Here is a 16,115-nt window from a genome sequence, read left to right on the forward strand (position 1 = left end):
GGTTTGTTGGTTTTATACATCTATACTGTTTCTAAAAAATATTTTGTACTATCTTTTTTTAACTGTTTAAAGATTGCCTGGGGATTCCCCCCCCCCCCGAACAATATCTTCGAATTCCTTGGTACCATAATCACAGTATTGGTCACAAATATTGGACACCAACATGCCATACTTTCCTGTTACTCCATCCAACACGCTGCTTGCAAGACCTTTTCATGTTCCATATGTGACATGCAGAATATATATATATATACTAGCAGAAAACCTTTTGTGAAACCGATACAAAGAGATCTAGAAATATGTGGTCTGTAACGAACGCATAGGCTGGATGGTGGTAAGGTAAACAGTAGTGGGTGAGGGTGGGAGGGGGTGGGGGAATGGCGGCGGCGGCTGGAGGCCTCTGCATCCCGTTGCTGGCCCTGGAGTGAGTGGGGGGGGAAGGGACCCGGCCTCCAGTTGCCGGCCCAGGAGTGGCATCAGCCAGAATTACATATGCTAGTAAGTGGAAAAATGAGGAAACCCCTACCAGAGAAGATGTGATTGCCAAAATATTAGAAGTGGCAGAGATGGAGAAATTAACATTTATTTTACAAGATAAAGGATATGAAAATTTTGATAAATATTGGTTTAATTTTTATAGGTGGTTGAATGAGAGAAACTGGCTCAGTCTTGGCTAAATAAACGAGGAATGACTATGAATAGATGCGTGTAAAGATAGAGTAGTATTCGGATGTTTATAATAAATAGAATGGCTATACTATGAGAAAAGTTGGAATATGTCTGCAACCAGATTTTGTTAAAGAAGTTGGAATTGTATGAATGTGTGTTTGTTTTGTTGTGTTTTTTGTTTCTCACAATGTTTTTTCTTTTTTTCTTTTTGCTTTTTTGGTCTATGTGTGTGTTCAATGTCCTAAATACAAATAAAGAAATTATATATATAGTAGCAGTAAAGCCCGTTGTGAAAGCAATACAACGGGATCTAGAAAGAGGCTCTGGGGGAGTGCTCTGGCTTTGGGCAAACAGTGTCAATTTGCTGTGGTGACCTCAGCAGGGTATAATGACAGAGTCCACTGTTTTCTCCAGAGGAACTGATCTCTGCTACCTGAAGAGCAGTTGTAATTGTGAGTGATCTGTAGCCCTCACCTGGAGATTGGCAGCAATTGTTACCCAGGACAAAGTGGCTGGTTTGGAGGGTGTAGTCTATGGCATTCTACCTGTCTGAGGTCCCACCCCTCTGCAAACCCCACCCTCTCCAGGCTCCACCCCTCAAATCCCCAGGAATTTGTCAGCATGTAGTTGGCAACCCCATCTCCTTCCCAGCTAACCATCAACCTACCATTATCTGCCCCTTTGACTTCAGCTGACTTCTGCCCTCCCTTCTGCAGAGCAGTTGTAATTCTGAGTGCTCTCCAGCCCTCACCTGGAGATTGGCAACAATGGTTCCCCATGAGGGACTGAGTGGTTTGGAGGGTGGAGTCTATGGCAGTGTACCTGTCTGAGGTCCCACCCCTCCTCAAACCTCACCCTCTTCAGGCTCCATCCCTCAAATCTCCAGGAATTTCCCATCTGGAGTTGGCAACCCTATCAGGACTGGCCCCAATGTGTTTTCTTCCAAAGGCCAAAATAGGTGACAGGACCAAGCTTAGTTGCCTACCAACAGGCACTGAGGGGAATGTAGGGTTGCCAGCTCTAAGGAGGGAAATACCTGGAGGTTTGGGGGGTGGATTCTGTAGAGGACAGCATTGGGGGGGGCGGAAGGACTCAGCAGGTATAATGTCATAGGGTCTACCCTCCAAAGCATCCATTTTCTCCAGGGGAACTGATCTCTGTCATCTGGAGATCAATTGTAACAGTGGGAGATCTCCAGGTCCCACCTGGAGATTGGCAACCCTAGGGGAAAGTCAGCTGCACAGCAGGAGGTTGAAGAGAATGTCTGTCTTTACAACCCCCCCCCCACAGCCTCTGCCTAGGGAAAGGGCAGCTGACATCATTCTCCTCTCCCCTATGCAACTGAAAATTCCAACTGCCTTGCGGGGTGTGTGTGTGAATTTGAGGTGTGGAATGGAGTGACGTCCAATCAGCTTCCATATGCAAATGACCTTGGAACACTGGGCGGGATTGCACAAAGCAGCCAGTCAACCCAGCCAGTGTCCTCTGAGTGGCATTTCTTCCGGCCTAACACTAAGGAGGCCAAATTTAGAATGTTGCGAAATAGAATGTTCACTACTCAATTATATATAAGGAGATATATATCCTGATTTGCTGTTAGCAAAGAGATGGGGAGTGTATGTCATTCGAGTGGGCAAATTGTCCAATGGCACCTTGGTGAGAGCTTAGCATCCATCACCATCTGATAGATATAAAAGCCCTAATGCATTGACACTTTCCAGCTCTCCCATTGGCTGTGCTGTGTGCTCCATCAGCTACTGGCCGATCAACTGCCACTCAACAGTATTTGTGTGCCATTGGCTGGGTGCTGGGTTCGCTCCTCTTCCCCACCCACTGCTGCATCAACCACTGTTCCCTCTCAGAATAACTTGCCAAAAATGGCTGTCTCTCCCCACAAAGACACTCTGCATCTGGCTGTTTACTGAAACAACTGTTCCCTGTTCAGGAAGAGGATTCTACTGTTGCCGCTTCTCCTGGTTGGCTCCTCCAGGGCTGGCTGGCTACTGTGTTGAGCCAGCGGCCATCAAATCATTCCCTCTCCTCCTGCTGTTGGGCTGATTTGCTCCTCAGTGGCTGTTGCTAGGCAACCAAGCTTGGTTCTGTTGGTAAAAAGGTGGGGGGAGGAGACCCTTTCCAGGCCTACTTTGGCCTTTGTGGGGAACTCAATGGGGCCAGTCCTGATTAGGATTGACAGCTCTAGGTTGGGAAATTCCTGGAGATTTTGTGGTGGAGTCTACCGAAGCCAGAGTTTGGGGAGGGGAGAGGCCTCAGGTCAATATAAGCACATAAAGTCCACCCTCCAAAGCAGTTATTTTCTCCAGGGGGAGAGAGAGGTCTGTTTTCTGGAGTTCAGTTGTGATACCAGGTAATCTTCAGGCTCCACCTGGAGGTTGGCTACCCTAGGCCTTACAGTGCCCTCTGGGTGACTTGATAACACCTGGCTGGCATGACTTTACGAGGCCTGGCTGCTTGCTCTTATTTACCATCAGGAGTCCACCAGGACAGTCAGTGGGGCATAGCAGTTAGCAGTTCAGAGCAGGGTCTACCAGACCCAGGTTATTGCTGTGGAAGGTGAGTGGGTGATTTCGGACCAGTCACAGACTTTCATCCAACTTAACTCACAGGATTGTTGTGCAGATCAAAAGGGGGAGAGGAGAATAATGTAAGCTGTTTTGGTCCCCACTGTGGAGAAAGACTACTTTTCCTCCTGGGAAACCATTGTTGCCAATCTCCAGGCAAGGAGTGGAGTTCACTCAAAATTACAATTGCTCCCCAGATGGCAGAGATCAGCTCCCCTGGAGAAAATAGTGGACTCTGTGTCATTATACCCTGCTGAGGAAGCTATGGAAGCTGATTGGGTGATTTAGGACCACTCACAGACTTTCAGCCAAACCTACCTCACAGGGTTGTTGTACAGATCAAAAGGGGGAGAGGAGAATGATGTCCCCACTGTGGAGAAAGACTGTACTCTTCCTAGGTAGAGGCTGCAGGGAGATGAGTGGAGATGGAAAGCTGAAGTCAAAGGGGCGGATAAAGGTAGGTTGATGGTTGGCTGGGAAGGAGATAGTGTTGCCGCCTCCATGTTGAGAAATTCATGGAGATTTGAGGGGTCAAGCCTGGAGAGGGTTGGGTTTGAGGAGTGGTGGGACCTTAGACAGGTACAATGTCATAAATTCCACCCTCCAAACCAACCATTTCCTCCTGGGGAACCATTGTTGTTAATCTCCAAGTGAGGGCTGGAGATCACTCAGAATTACAACTGCTCTTCAGATGGCAGAGATCAGTTCCCCTGGAGAAAATGGTTGACTCTGTGTCATTATAGCCAGCTGAGGTTGCCACAGTAAATTGACACTGAGTGCCCAAGGCTGGGGCACCCATCCAGAGCCTCTTTCTAGAGCTTGTTGTATTTATTTCCACAATGGGCCTTATTCCTATTGATATATAAAAGCCAAGCCATGCTGGTGATGACTCATCTACTCTCCCATTGGCCACTGGGGAAGCTGCCGTGGCACTCATTGGCTTATCCCACCAGCTGTTCCATTCTTATACCCCACTTTTGCTACATTGCATCTTGGGAGTTATAGTGCTCAGCTGTGGAGCTGGGGCATGCAAAAGCCTTCCTTAATGAGGAGGCAGTGGATGAGGGTGGCCCATGTTTACAACCAGCAAAGGGCAACTTGGTGGAGAAGGTGGCTCTTTCGATAAGGTGATCTTCAGCCCCAGGCAAGCATAGCACTTTTGCAGCCTCAGGGTTTGGGACCTGTAGTGGAGTGCCTGCAGCAGTCAGCTGTTTGGCAGGACCACCTTCCTCTCTCCCCCTCCCTTTCACCCTTCTCCTGCTGCCTCTGGAGGGGGGAGAGGTTTTTTTTTAAGAAAAATTGTCTTAAAATTCTGGGCAGTGACTTGGATGTCATCAGATCTTGGAAGGTAAGCAGGGTTAGTATTTGGATGGGAGCCAACCAAAGAAGTCCAGGATTACTACACAGAGGCGGGCAATGGCAACCCCCGTCTGAATGTCTCTTGCCTTGAAAACTCTACAGGGTTGTCATAAGTTGGTTGTGACTTGATGGCACTTTCCACTACCACCACCACCACCAAATTTGGGGACAAGAAAGAACTAATTCCCAAAAAGATGGTCCAGAAAGTTCAGGATAACTAAAAGCTTGACCTCCCAGAAATCTTGATCCAAAATTAACACAATTCTTAATTGAGTACCTACCCCTAATAGATTTGCACTCCTTGCAAACAGAGAACTGGCACAGCAGGGAGAAAGCTTTGATACCCCCCCCCCATGGGATTTGCAGGGATTTTTAGTTTTTTTTAAAAAAATTAATATAAAAGCCTTCAGCATCCTTTGGTGTTGTGGTGCATTCCAGAAAACTAGAATTCTATCATCTTACCATTTGGCATGTGTAAATGAGGAACTGGTTGAAAGCTTCCAAAATGTGATTCTCCACCTACCACTTGCCATGGTTCAGTCCATTCTACATCCTCAGTATTTGGCCACCTCATCCCTAACTCTGGCATGACAGAGAGAGAGTGGATAAGGATATATAAGCATGTGGACATAAGATCAAAGGGAATACCACACTACATTCCCATAGTCAGTAAAGGCTGTGGTCATTTCTCCAACTGTCTACAAAATATGGTTAAGAAGCTAGGTACCCTCTCCTGCAGTGTTCCCTCTAAGCTGAGTTAGTGTGAGCTAGCTTTTTTAGCCTCCAGCTCACACATTTTTTGCCATAGCTCAGGAAGGATGTCTCCAGAGCAAACTAATTTATGCAGTAGCCAAATTGTTCACTCAGAACTTTTATGCCAGTAGCTCACAAAGTAGAATTTTGGCTCACCAGAATCCACAGCTTAGAGGGAGCATTGCTCCCCTGCTACTTCTAGCCCCCTTTCCCATGTGATTGTTCCTGTTATGTATTCAAAGCTACTTGAATGCATGGGATAACTTATGTGAAACATCTCATAAGAATGCAATGTTAAGCTTCACCCTGGGCTAGGATCCTAATGTAACCAATAGGAGCACTAGCCCAGGAAGTGTCATCCAATCACTTCACAGAGCGGGAACGCTTGTGATTGGTCCTTATGTCTTCAACCTTATTGGTTGGTTATGTGTACAGTGGGCATGGCTACATTAGCCGGGAATGTTTAAAAGCAGGACAGCTGCAATGTAAAGCTGCGTTTGCTTTTGATGGGTTCTGGCTATCTGATGTTGTACCGTGTTGGAGTTTTGTGCGTTCTGAAGAATAAAGCCGTGTTCTTGCTGAATCACTCTCCGACTGCTTTGTTAAGTGAGCGACTTAACAGTTCCATACTGCAATGTTGGTTCCAACAGCCACTACACTTACGTCATATCAAAATTAGTCGACCAAATACAAAATGACATCAAATTCCCTGTGCAGATCATTATGCAGTCCTCACATAACTTGGCAAGGGTTCCCCCTCACTGAGGTAGCTTGTTCAAGTTAGCTGGGAAAAGAGTCAGATAAATTAACACAGAGGGAACACATTATACAGGAGCAGCAGTTCCCTTTGGATATTGCTTCTTTAACCCCCGCCCTGATTCATGTGGGTCCAGGCAGATATCTGCCTGCTCATTAAAGCATGCACTCATGGGTTTTTCTTAGAAATAAAAAGTATCTACCACTGCATCATTTGTGTAGAGAATGAGAAAGGTAACTTATACTTCTGCTATATGCAGCATGAAATAATTGCATAATTATATAGATATCTTAACGGGTAAAGGACTAATTAAGAGCAGAAGCTACCCTTGGCCCATCATTGATTCCAGTACCTCTTAAAAGTAAGTTGAGCATTTATCAGTTTTCTTAAATCCATAGATGCTATAGCTGAGTGCACAACGGTCTACCTGTGTACGTAAGTTCATTTATAAATAGCTATAGCTAGATGATGAACCTTTTATTTAGAAAATGTACTCAGTTTGGGTGTTTGTTGTGTGCTTGTTAAGTGTCAGCAAGTTGCTTCTGACCTCCAAAACATTATATTTGTTAAAAGTCTTGCTCAGGTCTCACAAACTGAGTTTAGGGTTAAGGCTAGAGTATATTAAATCAACCTACGACTTCATGATGCATTCCCATTTTATTTTTAATGGGATTTCCCGGTCCTTGATAAATATAAAATATGATGCTTATACTTGTTTGTAAATTGTGGAACAAAAGGAAAATGAAGAAGCCAATCTTCATAAAATGTACTTCCTCACCCTTAAATGCTTACTGGGGTGGGGGTTTCTAGCATTCTTTTTCTTTTAAAGGAGCCCGAAGCCTTAACTAAAGGCTTTCGAGCTGGATTCTGAGAGCTGACAATAGAGATCCACTTTTGCCACAGAAGCTTTTTTGGCAAGTTCTTCTACAGAAGCTCTCTCACTCATACAGACAAACTGCTCCTGAGGATTGACAATCCTCCCTGGTGGAATGGCTTAGTGGTACAGGAAAAGCTGAAAGAAATCACACAAGATACCTGGATTCCAGCCATTTATTGTTTATTCACATTTCAAACAAAACATTGCAAGGCACTATAGCACCGAATGCCCTGACCTGGATGGCTCAGGCTAGCCTGATCTCATCGGAATGCAAAAGCTGAGCAGGATCAGCCCTGGTTAGTACTTGGATGGGAGACCACCTAGGAAGTTTAGGGTTGCTACACAGAGGCAGGCAATGGCAAACCACCTGTGATCGTCTCTTTCCTAGAAAAACCTATGAGGTCTCCATATGTTGGCTATGATTTGATGGCACTTTCCACCACAATAGCACCGATTGCAAACATGCCACCTATGGAATTAGAGTCAACTAGATTTCCCTTGGAAGAAAAAGGAAGGTAGCCGTTCCCTTTGACCTTCAAAATAAAGCAATGCTGTGAATCATGGGTCCTGCAAAAGTCGTGAAAGGTGGGATCTGAAGTATGAAGGGGAATTGGACAAGACAGGGTGAAAAAGCTAGCTAGATCCCACCCATGATATCCAGAGGTCACTTCTGGTTTAATTTCTCTAAGTTCTCTAATTTCTCTAAGTTCTCTAAGATATCTTTAAATGTTTGGCATCTTTCCCCTCTTCTGTTATCGATGTACACTTGCCTGTTGTGGAATAACTGCACAGTCAGGAGAGGCAGAAGGTAGGAGATACATGAAAATATATGTACAGCATGATCCTATATGAAGGTAGGAGATACATGAAAATATATGTGCAGCATGATCCTATATATGTTTACCCAAAATTAAGTCCCTTTAATGGTACTTGTTATCAAGTAACTATTTTTGTATGTTTATAACCCTAGTTCCTCAGTCAAGCAAGTTATGTAGGCTGAGTTTGGGGAAAGCATGCTAGAAGAAACCTGGTTACAGCACTGAGAGCACAGGCTGTGGGAGCAGGATGCAGGATCAGTGTGAGGTATGTGCATGGACATACATCAGGGACTCAATAAGTAAAATAATAACAGCAGTACTGTGTATTTCAGACACACTGGCTGCCAAAGTAGGTATGCAGGGATTTGCTTTGCAGCTTAAGGAAAACCCAAAAGCTTTGAGGAACTAGATAATTTTAGCTTGAAATGCAGAAGACTGAGAGGGCACACAATTTCACTCTTGGTGAATTGGAAGGGTTGCACATGGAAGAGGGCAAGGAAGTGCTCTTATCTGCTCCTGAGGGCAAGAATAAATGGCATGGACTGAAATTAACAAGAGGGTGGATTTCAGTTGACATTTAGGAGAAACTTCCTAATGATAACAGGAGCTCAGCAATGGAACCAGTGACCTGGAGTCGGGGCTCGCCAGAGGTCTTAAAACAGTAGCCTGACAATTCATCTCTTAGGGGTGTGCTAGCTTTGGATTGCTTATATTAGGCATAGGCTTGGAATATAGACTTCCCACTCAAGAATCTTATAATGGTATATGCCCTTTTCTTGTTGCTCTCTCACAGCTTTTACCCCACTCATAAATATGGGGGGGGAGGATCACATACTTAAGTTAACCTACATCTAAACAAGAATCTGATTCTCTTTTTTAAAAAAGAAAAGTTTCGAGCCTTAATTGATTGTCCAAACTGAGTAATGTGTATGTTTTGGAACATCATAAGGGTTGCTATCTAATTGATAAATCTTGTCATTTGAATCTAAATTCATGGGCACACTCCATCCCGAATTGGGTATTTTTAGGCTGATTTAAAGGCATGGGATTTGTCAATATCCTCCTTTAATTTTAGTGACTTCATATTTTTACAAAATTTTCCAATTGTGTTCTGCAGGTATAGGATCCTGTCACTGACATATATACAGATAAGGACTATCTGGCAATGGAGAATCAAACAATCATCTCTGAATTCATCCTCCTTGGGTTCCCCACTGGATTTGAGATCCAGCTTTTTCTTTTTGTGCTCTTCTCCCTCACTTACATACTAACAGTCCTGGAGAATCTCATCATTATCTCAGCAGTTAAAGGTAACCAAAACCTTCACAAGCCAATGTATTTCTTCTTGGGAAACCTGTCTTTCTTGGAAATCTGGTATATCAGTGTCACACTTCCCAAACTGCTGGTAGACTTCTGGTCACAGGGCAAAACAATCTCCTTCCAGTGTTGCATGGCACAGCTTTACTTCTTCATCTCCCTTATGTGTACTGAATGTGTCCTCCTGGCTGTCATGGCGTATGACCGCTATGTAGCCATATGTAACCCACTTCGTTATCCAGTCATCATGACCCATCGATTGTGCTTCCAGCTAGGTTTGCTCTCCTGGTTGTGTGGCTTTTCTATCTCTTTAGTCAAGGTTACCTTTATCTCTAGACTCAGCTTCTGTGGTCCTGGAGTCATCAATCACTTTTTTTGTGACATCTCTCCTGTACTTAACCTCTCCTGCACCGATATGTCAGTGGCTGAGCTGGTGGATTTCATTTTGGCTTTGGTCATCCTGTTAATCCCTCTCTCCGTCACAGTCCTGTCCTACCTGTTCATCATTATTTCAATTTTTCGTATCCCCACAACTCACGGAAAGAAGAAAGCCTTCTCAACCTGTGCCTCACATCTTACTGTGGTCATCATCTTCTTCTCAACAACAGTCTTCATGTATGCTCGGCCCAGAAAAATTCACCCCTTTAATCTCAACAAAATAGTGTCCATCTTCTATGCTGTGATCACTCCAGCTCTCAATCCCCTCATCTATTGCTTAAGAAATAAAGAAGTGAAAGAAGCATTAAGGAGAAATTTAGGCAGGAAAGACCAAGTTAGATAAGCCACTGAAGGCTGGTTTCCAGATGGCAGGTGACAAAGTAGAGGAGAGTCAGAATCAGAAGCTGTTGTTTTCGTCAGAGACCTTGGTCTATGTATACTAGGGTGGATCTTGGTAGGGGTACCCCACAATAAAATTATGAAGAAAGAGAGTGAGAGTGGTTTTAGACACATTCGAGTAGCTTTATTGTATACAAAATAAAATAAAAGTTGTAAAAGAAGAAGAAGAGATTGGATTTATACCCCACCCTTCACTTGGAGTCTCAGAGCGGCTTACAAACTCCTTTCCCTTCCCCTCCCCTCAACAGACACCCTGTGAGGTAGGTGAGGCTGAGAGAGCTCTGACAGAAACTGCTCTTTTTCAAGGACAGCTGTGCCAGAGCTTGTGACTGACCCAAGGTCACATCAGCAGGTGCAAGTTGAGGAGTGGGGAATCAAACCCAGTTCTCCCAGATTAGAGTCCGCACATTTAACCACTACACCAAACTGGCTGTAAAGAACCTACACTAAGCACCTGAGAACTGATTCCCTAAAACACACACAAACCCCACAGCAACAGTTGCTTACCAGATATGCACTTAATGGTAGTAGCTATTTACTATTGGAAAAGGTTCCTATAACGAACTTGTTTCTGTCAGTTCCCCATAAATAATATTTCCACCATTGTCCTGACCTGTATTGCTCAGGAAAGCCTGATCTCAGAAGCTAAGCAGGGCCAACCCCGACAAGTAATTGGATGGGAGACCTCCAAAGAATACCAGGGTCAGGATGCAGAGGCAGGCTTTCAAACCACCTATTTGAATGTCCTCCATGCCCCAGTAGGAGTTGTCAGAAATTGCCATGACTTCCAGGCACAGGGACAAACACATGCACACACAGAGAGAGACTAAGATTTCCACCATCGTTCTACATTGGTTATGTTTTCCAGATGAGGAGTTCATTTGTTGTTGCTGTTGTTGTTGTACATGCCATCATAAAATGACATATGCCAGTTAGGCCTGTCCATGAAAATATCTGTCAGTTTCTGATGTTCTACTTACCATTACAATCACAGAAGTTTTCCACATGTACAGTTTCTACAGGGATGGTACCTGCCAATGGAAGCCACACTGAACAACACTATCATTTCATAAATTCAGCTCAAAACGTAAGATAGTGAAAGTGCAAAGAGAAATCTGAGATTTAGAACTAGACCCCCTGTGTATGCCCAAATGATGAACTGATTAGCATAAATAATTTACTTGCTGGATTGTCAGGACCAAAGGAAGATACTCAAGCTTGGCCCAAAGAAAGAGAAATTAGCTTTAAAAGGGTTCCAGAAAAGAATAACACAGGCCCTTGGTCTATGTATACCAGGTTGGATCGTGGTAGAGGTACCCTACAATAAAATTATGAAGAGAGTGGGAGTGATTTTAAACATAAACAAATAGATTTATTGTATACAAAATAAAATAAAAGATGTAAAAATGTAAAGAACCTACACTAAACTCCTGAGAGCTGATTCCCTAACACAGACATGCGCACACACTAACAAGAGGGTGCACGTTATAAAAGGGAAACTTTTAGGGAAGGGGCATGCAAGCTGAAGCCCTGGGCTTGAGGTCTATAAAGGTCCAGAGTCAAATGCAGCTGAGGTCTAAGGAGTAGAGTGAGGAGGAATTAGGGTTCCCAAATCCCCCGGGGGGCGGAATTCCCCCCGGTTTCGAGCCCCGATTCCCGCTCCCACGGAATTGGGGCCCGGGGGAAACCCCACCCCCACGTGTGTGTCACCCGGAAGTGACATCGCACGCTGGGGGTGGGCGACGCCATTTGAGGGGAAAACTATTTGTTTTCCCCTCAAATGGCATGGCCCCGCCCCAGCATGTGACGTCACTTCCAGTGACGCTCTGGAAGCGTGCGCTTTGCTCGCGCGTACACATATCCCCAGCCGGCTCCCGGAGTGACAGGATGCTCCCCCGCCGGTAAGATTTTTCTATTGGGCAACCCTAGGAGGAATAAAAGGAGCTTGCAACACAGTCGCAGGGGTGTTCAGGAAACCTGGCACACTTTCTACTGAGTTAAGGTGATCTTTCATGGGGAAGGGTCCCATAGGTAGACATGAGAACCCACTTTCCCAAGAACATGGTTGGTCCAAGATATGAAGTTTGAATTTGACTGGGCCATTTAAAGGTAACTGCTGTCAAAATCAGGTTGGAAAATTGGTAGGGAAATACCTGACATTCCAAGGTGGGGTGATGGTTGGGAAAATACCTGACATTTCAAGGTTGGGTGATCATCTGGAGGTCTGTAGTAATCCTGGAAGAATTCCAGACTTAACCAAGAAGTTTGCAACTCTGTGGCTGCTGCAGGGTACTAGGTTAGGGCTCACAGGAGGACCACACAGTCATCAGTAGGGTCTCCTGGGCCCCACCAGTGGCCTGACAGTAGCCACTCCTTATGCTAGCCTGTTTTCTTTTATTTACTCTGCAGCACCAACGAGGCACAGTAAAAAGAAATGGGACAAACACCCCATCATGTTTGAAAGACAGTTAGTTTTGCAGAATTGTTAGTTGTTGGGAACAATAATATATAAAATTGAGAATTATGGGCTATAGGGTGTCAAGGATCTTTTTGTTTGTTTGTCTTTTTATATCAGACTTCTCATACATAATGGCTCACATCAGTCAGACAAGTCAAATCCCTAAGATGGAGCCATAAGCTACGTAATGAACTGAAGAAGACTGAAAACAAAAATGTAACATCCACTTTGGGGGGGGGGTTTCAAATATGACCCCACGTTCTATCTGAGGGTTGCTTTGTTTCCTTAAAATATAATCTGCCTAACTGACTTCTATGGTTTGGGGATTTTTTGGACAATTAAACCTAACTTGTTGGCCGGCTCCCAAAAGAATCCTAGGCCCCAGTAGTTTTGTTTACATATGGAACTAGAAAGGCACCGAAATGACCAAACCAGTTTCAAATATCAAGTAGTTCATAAAAAGGACAATTAAGGATTTCAGTGTAATTCAATTACAGTCTTTAATCACATATGCACAGTACACCTTCAACAGAAGCTGATCTCTGAAATGATAACTATAGGGGGTATCGAATGTCAGATTAATAGAAAGGACACACAACATTTTGCCTGCAGAACACCCAAGGGCCTGGAACAGGCAAGTTAGATGAAAAAAAAGCCCTAATGGATTGCTAATATGTCACAATTCTTTATCAGACAATTAGCAGAATGTGGTTAATATATCCCTTTAGGAACATGCACTGCAAACAGGACCTTTTGTAAGTTTAATCTAGATGTGTGGGTGTTTGGTGTGGGGGTGGGAGTGAAAGAGAAAGGGGAGACAGCAGAGGGTAAAATGGAATTTAAAAAAAGCACAACAATCCGCTGTCAATCAAAGTATAACAACATGAAAGATAAACACCAACACCAAATGCCAACAACATAGCATTAACTTTAGTATTGTGTCGGAACAATGCAGGGCTGAACCCTCTGCCTTCCTGCACCACTGACAGATGAAGAAGAAGAAGAAGAGATTGGATTTATACCCCGCCCTTCACTACCCAAGGGTGTCTCAGAGCGGCTTACAAACTCCTTTCCCTTCCCCTCCCCACAACAGACACCCTGTGAGGTAGGTAGGGCTGAGAGAGCTCTTGACAGAAACTGCTCTTTTTTTCAAGAACAGCTGTGTCAGAACTATGGCTTGCAGGTGCAAGTCGGAACTATGGCCAGCAGGTGCAAGTGGGGAATCAAACCCGGTTCTCCCAGATTAGAGTCCATGCACTTAACCACTACACCAAACTGGCTCACTAGGAGACAGATTACTAGCTTCCCTCCCACCCAGTGATGAGCAGTCAGATAACCACTATTATAATAGGTTCAGAAGGTAGAAGAAGAAGAGATTGGATTTATATCCCACCTTCACTACCCAAAGGAGTCTCAGAGCAGCTTACAAACTCCTTTTCCTTCCCCACAAGGGGCCATACAGACCATCTAGACCATTACATAACATTATAAAACAGATGGCAAGTAGTAATCTTTATAATTAATTATTCCCCTATTACAGACTGCTGGCCATTTCACTGGCAGGGGGGAAGAGGTCAAAGTGAGCATGGAAAACTGAGGAGGTTGCCAGCTGAGGTAAAAATCATCTCTGTCCTCAGTCAAAAGCCTGGTGGAACATCTCTGCCTTGCAGGCCCTGCAGAATTGCATAAAGTCCTGCAGGGCCCTGATGGAATTTGGCAGAGAGTTCCACCAGGTTGGGACCAGGACTGAAAAGACCCTGGTTGAGGATAGCCGGATATCCCGGGGTTCAACAGCATGTTGTTATCCAAGAAGTGCAATGCCCTTCCGGGGAAGTAACAGAGGAGGCAGTCCAATAGATAGGTTGGACCCTGACTGCTCATGAAAGAGGAAGAAAGGTAGAATCTTCTTTAACCACTCATATAGACCATGATGGTGATAACAGGACCCACGTGGACAAAAGCTATGTGTTATCGAGGGGACTTGGGCAATGCTGAGTGAAAATGCTGGTTGGAGTCATTCCTCTGTGTTTGTTTATTCATTAAAGAACCCACCATTCAGCCTGGAAAGTAGCTCCTAATTCAGCTGAAGTTTAGAGGGACAACTTTGGGATTGTGGGTATTCTGGGTCAAGAAGCGATTAGCCCTTGAAGTAGTGAGGGTGGAGTTCCTACAATGTGATAACTGAGGGGATATGTCAGAGTACTCTGCCTGGATGACTCATGGCCTACACAGTAATCCACATGCCTTCAAATATAATTCTTTAGAGTGTTTATACAAAATGTTTTAATGTCAGCAGCAGTAACAAGTTACCTGTAGGGTCCGCAAAGACCAAATGACACCTTTACTTGAAGGATTTCTCCTGCTTCTTATAACCTCTTCAGTAGTTCCTCTCTCCTGACCTCAATTACTGCATCTCCTTTTTGAACTCTGGAATCAAGCATGGAGGTATTGATTGATTGACTTACTTTTTTAACACTCCGCCTTTCTCCCCAAAGTGGCTTACATCATTCTCCTCCATTTATTCTCATAACAGCACTGTGAGGTAGGTTAGGCTTAGCATGTGTGACTGGCCCAAGGTCACCCAGCAAATTCCATGGCAGAGTGGAGATTCAAACCTGAATCTCCTAGATCCTGGTTGTACATTCTGACCATGACACCACCCTGGCTGTCAAAACCATGCTGGTATTGTTCTATGTGTGCAAAGTATAAGGTAGAACAAAATGCCCAGTGATAGAAGGGTCGAATAAACTGTTAAATTTATCATTAAATCTAATTTTGGAGTATGATTTTTTAAAATCTACATAAAGAGGCCATGAAAAGATGGGAGATGTTTCTACAAACCCAAGCAAAACTCTAGGGTTTATAGAAAAATCTGAAATCTAAAATAAACAAGCAATAGTATCGGGTGTTAAACTTCCCCAAATAGTAGACACAGCATTTGAAGTTTTAAGAGATGAATAGCCACTGAGGTATTGCAAGACTATCTTCTGAGATCTTGGTGGCCATTTGTGGAGTTGATAGACAAGAAGGACAATATTTTTAAGTGTATCAAGCTTTAATTTCTCTCAGTAAGGAGATTGAAAAGGGTAAAAGCTGGGAGGGAAGGATGGAAAAGAGACAAAAGGAGGACAAGCAGTCAACCACCCATTTCTATTAGCCCCATGTCACTATGCTTGCTGAAATTCAGGAAGGTGAGAGCAGAAGTTGCTAATACTGCAGTACAGCCCTCCTTTCCTATTTATACAGATATACTACTGATCAATACTATCTAGAAATGAGAGTAAGTAAAGAGTGGACATTTAAAAAAACATGGAAAAAGTTTTATGATTGGTATAATGCAAATGTAATAGAAGACTAGGCAAGGACAGCGCAATGGAGCTGAGAACACAGAAGATAGAAGAATGGAAAGTATTTGATATAGAGTTTTTATTAATTAAGTAATTGCATATAAGCATATAATGTAACTGCACTCTTGGTATATATGTTATGTGTAGTAGAGTGTTTGTTTGTAGTGTGTAGATTTGTTTGTTGTAGATTAAAAAATTAATAAAAGTGTACCTATGGGTACTTAAAAAAATACTATCATTGTGTGCTTTGGCCCATGAATAAATGACAATTAATTGTCTTGCAGCTGTTACTATACAAATATGGATATCAAGGAGTTGCAGAATTAACTGATTTCCCTGGAGCC

General features: G+C 43.8%; 1 protein-coding gene across 1 annotated transcript; it reads left to right on the forward strand.

The window, feature by feature from the left end:
• Window positions 1-8,977: 8,977 nt before the first annotated feature.
• Window positions 8,978-9,910, forward strand: LOC107109360 (olfactory receptor 6B1-like). Its single transcript, XM_015409973.1, has one exon. The coding sequence runs from the start codon at window positions 8,978-8,980 to the stop codon at window positions 9,908-9,910; it is 933 nt and encodes a 310-aa protein (XP_015265459.1).
• The last annotated feature ends 6,205 nt before the right edge of the window (window positions 9,911-16,115 follow it).

Source organism: Gekko japonicus, unplaced genomic scaffold, assembly GCF_001447785.1.
Source record: "Gekko japonicus isolate JY-2015 unplaced genomic scaffold, Gekko_japonicus_V1.1 scaffold101, whole genome shotgun sequence".
Taxonomy (NCBI): domain Eukaryota; kingdom Metazoa; phylum Chordata; class Lepidosauria; order Squamata; family Gekkonidae; genus Gekko; species Gekko japonicus.

Coding starts and splice junctions, on each gene's coding strand:
- LOC107109360 (XM_015409973.1), top strand. CDS start 8,978: ATGGAGAATCAAACAATCATCTCTGAATTCATCCTCCTTGGGTTCCCC.